Consider the following 4915-nt stretch of genomic DNA (forward strand, 5'->3'; position numbering starts at 1 on the left):
ATATCCCTTTTTCTTTTCCCCTGTGCTGATCATCGCTACGCAACTAATGTAGAACGGTCTCTGTTATCTCTTACAGTTCAGAGTTACGCTATTCCCCCACGTATAATTTCAAAATGCAGTTAGTGTATTATACCAGATCAGATTTTATAAAATGAAGATAGTATCAAAAATTATGTATAAATACTACCTACTTTTTGGTAATTGTAGGAAACACATTCTAGGTGGATCCCAGTGCAGCCTACCTCTTGGCGTCTTTTTGAATTCTCGCCAAACGAGTGGCGATAACGTCGCCAATGTGGCAACCTATATGGATTTTTTTTTATTATATTTAATTTTATTCATTCATTTTTTATTTATTTATTATTTTATTTTATTAATAAATAATCAATCTAGATTATTTTTATTATTATTTATTTATTATATATTTTTTATATTTATTATTATTTCTGGCCTTCAAGTATCGTTTTTTAATTGAAAAATAATAATAATAACAAATATTCAATTAGTAGTCAACTTGGCGATATTTTAAATAAGTCGCCAAGAGGTGGGCTCATCTAGGATTTTACCCACATTCTTATTGAAGAAATGAAAAAAGAAATCCTATCGTCAGTGCTGGTTATTTCTTTCCATAAATTGTAATGAAGAATTGAAAAATCAAACTTACCGAAGTTAGTTACAGGACTAAATTATAAAGGTTTTAAAAGCAGCTTTATTTATTAAATTAATTAAATAACAATGTATTGATAAAATTCCGTTTGATCTTAAGTAAGGGTTTAAAGATATTAAACAAAGCATAAATATGGATAGCCTAATGATTCTGCAATTCCTCTTTCGAAGTGAAATGTATAAAGCTGCTAACTTATTTTTCTAGATCGTGAATTATTCTTTAAATCGTATTATTCTCCAAAAGTTGCACGACTGTAAACGAAACTGTAACTTCTTGAAATCTATTTGGATTTTAGCAAAGATCCACTTGATAGAATTGTGAATGAGCATATCTTTTTCAACTTATATTTGCTTCTTTATATAACTATGAAATCCTGCTAACAAAACAGATATCCGATGTTATCTTTACATTGAAAATGTTTACAGTCAAATACCTTCGTTTGGATGACATCGAAAAACAAAGAATTCGTGAAAAGGTGAAATTGTATCATGAGTTTTTAGTAGTCAGTGCCATTTTAATCAACCATACAAGTTGCTGGTGATTTATTGATCGTCGCTTCTAACTTCTGCTTGATCTCGAACAAACTGTGCTACAGAAGACACACATCCCTTAGTAAAACTGACACCAACCGGTTCTGTGTTATGAGGTACATGTCCACCGTAACCAACTGGAATGTAATCATTGAGAATTCTTCTACCGTCTTTAGGAAATCGACTGTTGATGAGACTTTTTTCTGATTCGAGATTCCGGTTACTTTTTTCAGCGACACTGGCTGGATGAGACATCTCTGTGGAAATAGGTTGTAATCGGCCAGCCATTCGAGGCTGCGTTTTGAGAATTTCATTAGTGACCCTTCCGAAACTAGCCCCAACAGTTCGAGGAAGATCCGGGCAGAACCCAGTGTATCCAGGAATGAAGTGTGGTTGAGGAACTGGGTCGAATTTCATGAAGGGTTTCTTGATCTTTTTGTCTGTGGACATTTTTTCGAAAGACATGATTGATTGTTTTATTTGACTGTGGATTAACTATAAAACAGATATATATTAACAGAATGGATTCAATTGATATTTGAAAAGCAAGAATTTCCAGTAAGAAGAAGAAATGAGATTTTGTAATTTCTGTGATAGAAGGTCTTATTTTAACTAAACATTACACTGCAAATTCAGTCTTAGGCTAGATGTGTAGGAACATGAGATCAGCGCATCTAATTTGTCCTTTTTTTGTGATATTTAATCATTAAATGAAATTTTACTAATGAAGATCTTTATTAAAATCTGAAATGAGAAAATATTTTTACCTTGAAATACCGTTAGACAGTAATGGAAGGGTTTGATTAGTACTATTTTTCCAGTTTCTTGACTGCTAACAATTCTGACATCAAATCCCTGACTGAATTTATTTTTATGAATTTTTTAAAGGGATATAATTTTGAGCTTATTGATTTAAATAGAATTTTGAACGATCTAAAATTAAGAATCTTGCTGATTTTGTTTTGATTGATCTATAAAGTATAATTCCTCGTGAAATCTTATGCATATTGCCAGCCTTTTTAAACATATTAAATAAAAACGTGTGTCATGCAATTTATTCATGGATTTTATTATTCTCTTCAAGCAAGATTTCCAAATTACGCATTTAGACGAATTTTCTTTCAGATAATTAATATATATTTTCTTAATTCAAAAAAGAAATCAGTGGGTCCGTACCTCATCTTCGGGGCGAGGTGTTTATTATAACAATACTAACATATAAACATTTTACGCAAAGGTCGTAACTATCTCTTAGTCATTGATGATATTCATAAATAACAGAGAGCAAAGCAGATGAAACTGATACTAACTTGCGGGAATGGTCGCCCTGAAAAATTTCAGCATATTATTTAATAAAGATCTTATCCTCGTCCATTCCACATAAAATTGTGGACTTGAGACAAGACCACGTCGGCTTACATGGCATTGGTGAACAATTGTTACGAAATATCTTTGGAGTGAATTTAACATTTTTACTGAATAATGTGTGAGTCTAGGTTGATTATTTTTTTGTTTAATGCCTGGCATTCAGCAATAGGTACCCGAAAATCAAATTGTGTTTTTGATGCGTTTTTCCAATAAATTGAAACCAAAATTTAAGAAAGAATGACAATTATAATCACAAACCATATTTCATATATTTAAGTTATCGCGTTTATTTGCTTTTGAAAGTACAAACCGACAGAAAGTCAACCTCCGAGATTTGGTTCCAAATTTGACAGGTATCTATTACTTCAGATGTTAAATTTATGTACCAAATTTTATCCGCCAAACTCTCTTCGGTTTGTACTTATTATGTTAACTTATATTCGGATAGGCATAGATGTCGTTCAAAAGACCAAATTTAATCAGTCTGGCTCACTCTCTGTCGAATATGAGAAAGTAAAAATAGTGAAGAATATAAGAGATCCGAATTAAGTCGAGAAGGATTAATAATCCATTTTGCCCAAGAAAAGTGGTAGTGGCACCGTTCTAACCTTCCGTTTAATAAATAAATGTCTTCAGAACCACTGAAAGGTCTGTCCCATTTAGATGTATAGTTCTCAGGTTCAAACAAAGACATATTCAATTTCAGATATTATCTAAATTGAATAAAATATCTTGATTTTATTTCCGTTTTTAAGATTCTATATATTGCATTCTAATTTGTTTACTGAAAAGTAATTATTTTTCGAAATGATAGAAAATGGTCATAGCTTTCTTTTACCAAATCTAAATTTTGACTTGATATTTCTTCTGAAATTATAATTCGATCTCATTATTTATTATCTTGAGTAAAGAATCGAATTTGCGTTTTTGTAAACATCTGAAATAATTCTGCGATAGCAGGAACATAGTTGAGCTTAATGGCTTCTGAACAGTGGCATAGTCGATAATAAGCAGCGTCGAAACACTCCTTCCGATGAGGTTACTGAAGCAAATGACATGAAGGGCTTCCCCCGAATTTTAGAAAAAAAATATATCTTTCATTGTCGTAATGAAATTCAAACTATCTCAGTCGTTTTTTTTGTACCATTTGCGCGACTTTCTTCTACTAATGAAAGCTAAGGAAGAATTATTTCTGTAGCAACCTGCAGGTCTTTGCTAACCAAACAAGATGTTTTCTGATATTATCTATTACCTTAACGCTTAATTCTATGACGACATTTACTCTGTAGGTTTTTTATTTATTTATTTATAGTACTGTGAAATATTTTTAAAATACCATTTTAATTAGAGGTGGAAAAAAAAAGGCATGCCTTTTGTAACAAATATGACCCAGTTATAATGATTAAAAGCGTGTAATTAGTATTTTATTAATTTTTAATCTTATAAATGAGCATATAATTATGGACATGCTTATTATTATTATTGAAGCTTATAGTTCATTATATTCTTAACTAGTTGTTTTATAACACAAATTTCATTAGTACAAGCAAATTCATATGATTTTTTATGTTTTTGTATGGGAGACGCTCATATCGCATCTGTGCAATTATTCCACAAGTATTGCATCACCGTTTACGTTTTTATTTTGCGTGTATATGGAAGAAATAAATGGCGCTACCTTTAACTTCCTTTTACCTGGTGCGGACGTCGCATCATTTATCTATCCTTAAATTTTCTTTCAGTACAAGCCCTTAGTAGACATAATGTGATTTGCTTTCATATGAATTAAAGTTGTGTATTTTATTTTTACAAGAAGATATTCCCAAATTCCAGCATTCAGGTTAATATTTTATTAACCTGACGGCAGGGAAAAATTATCTAAAGTAAACCCGTAAACGAAAAACTATCTGAAACTAAGTTATTGAAAAAAAAAAAAATTATGCTTGTTTCGTATGAAAAATCTTAAATTAGCCTCTTGCTCTGTGATTTTTTTTTAAATCTTTCAAATCACAATTCCTCTGAAAGATTTAATGCACAAATATCGCTCTAATCAAGGTTGAGTAATTTCTAAGCTATTTGTGGTAGGTATATAACTTTCAGTTGAGTTTAGTTATTGTAACGTTCCATTTTAAGGCAACACTTACTCTCAGTTAAAATAATGCTATAAATAAGATAAATGTTTTCTTTCTATCTATAAATGAATAAATTATGAAGTTGAAATGCTAGAATTTTCCTTCTAATCATATTCGACACTTTAACCTCTAAATCAGAAACTTCCTATATCAAATCTGACCAAGTAATAAAATTTTGAATATCAGTAACATAGGACTATACATCTTACAATACTTTT

The 4915-nt window shown here is 30.7% G+C and overlaps 1 protein-coding gene across 1 annotated transcript; it reads right to left on the reverse strand.

Annotated features, from left to right (window-relative positions):
- Positions 1-1209: 1209 nt before the first annotated feature.
- LOC129966266 (protein FAM166B-like) lies at positions 1210-1662 on the reverse strand. Its single transcript, XM_056080680.1, has one exon. The coding sequence runs from the start codon at positions 1660-1662 to the stop codon at positions 1210-1212; it is 453 nt and encodes a 150-aa protein (XP_055936655.1).
- Between the last annotated feature and the right edge of the window lie 3253 nt (positions 1663-4915).

Source organism: Argiope bruennichi, chromosome 4, assembly GCF_947563725.1.
Source record: "Argiope bruennichi chromosome 4, qqArgBrue1.1, whole genome shotgun sequence".
NCBI lineage: Eukaryota > Metazoa > Arthropoda > Arachnida > Araneae > Araneidae > Argiope > Argiope bruennichi.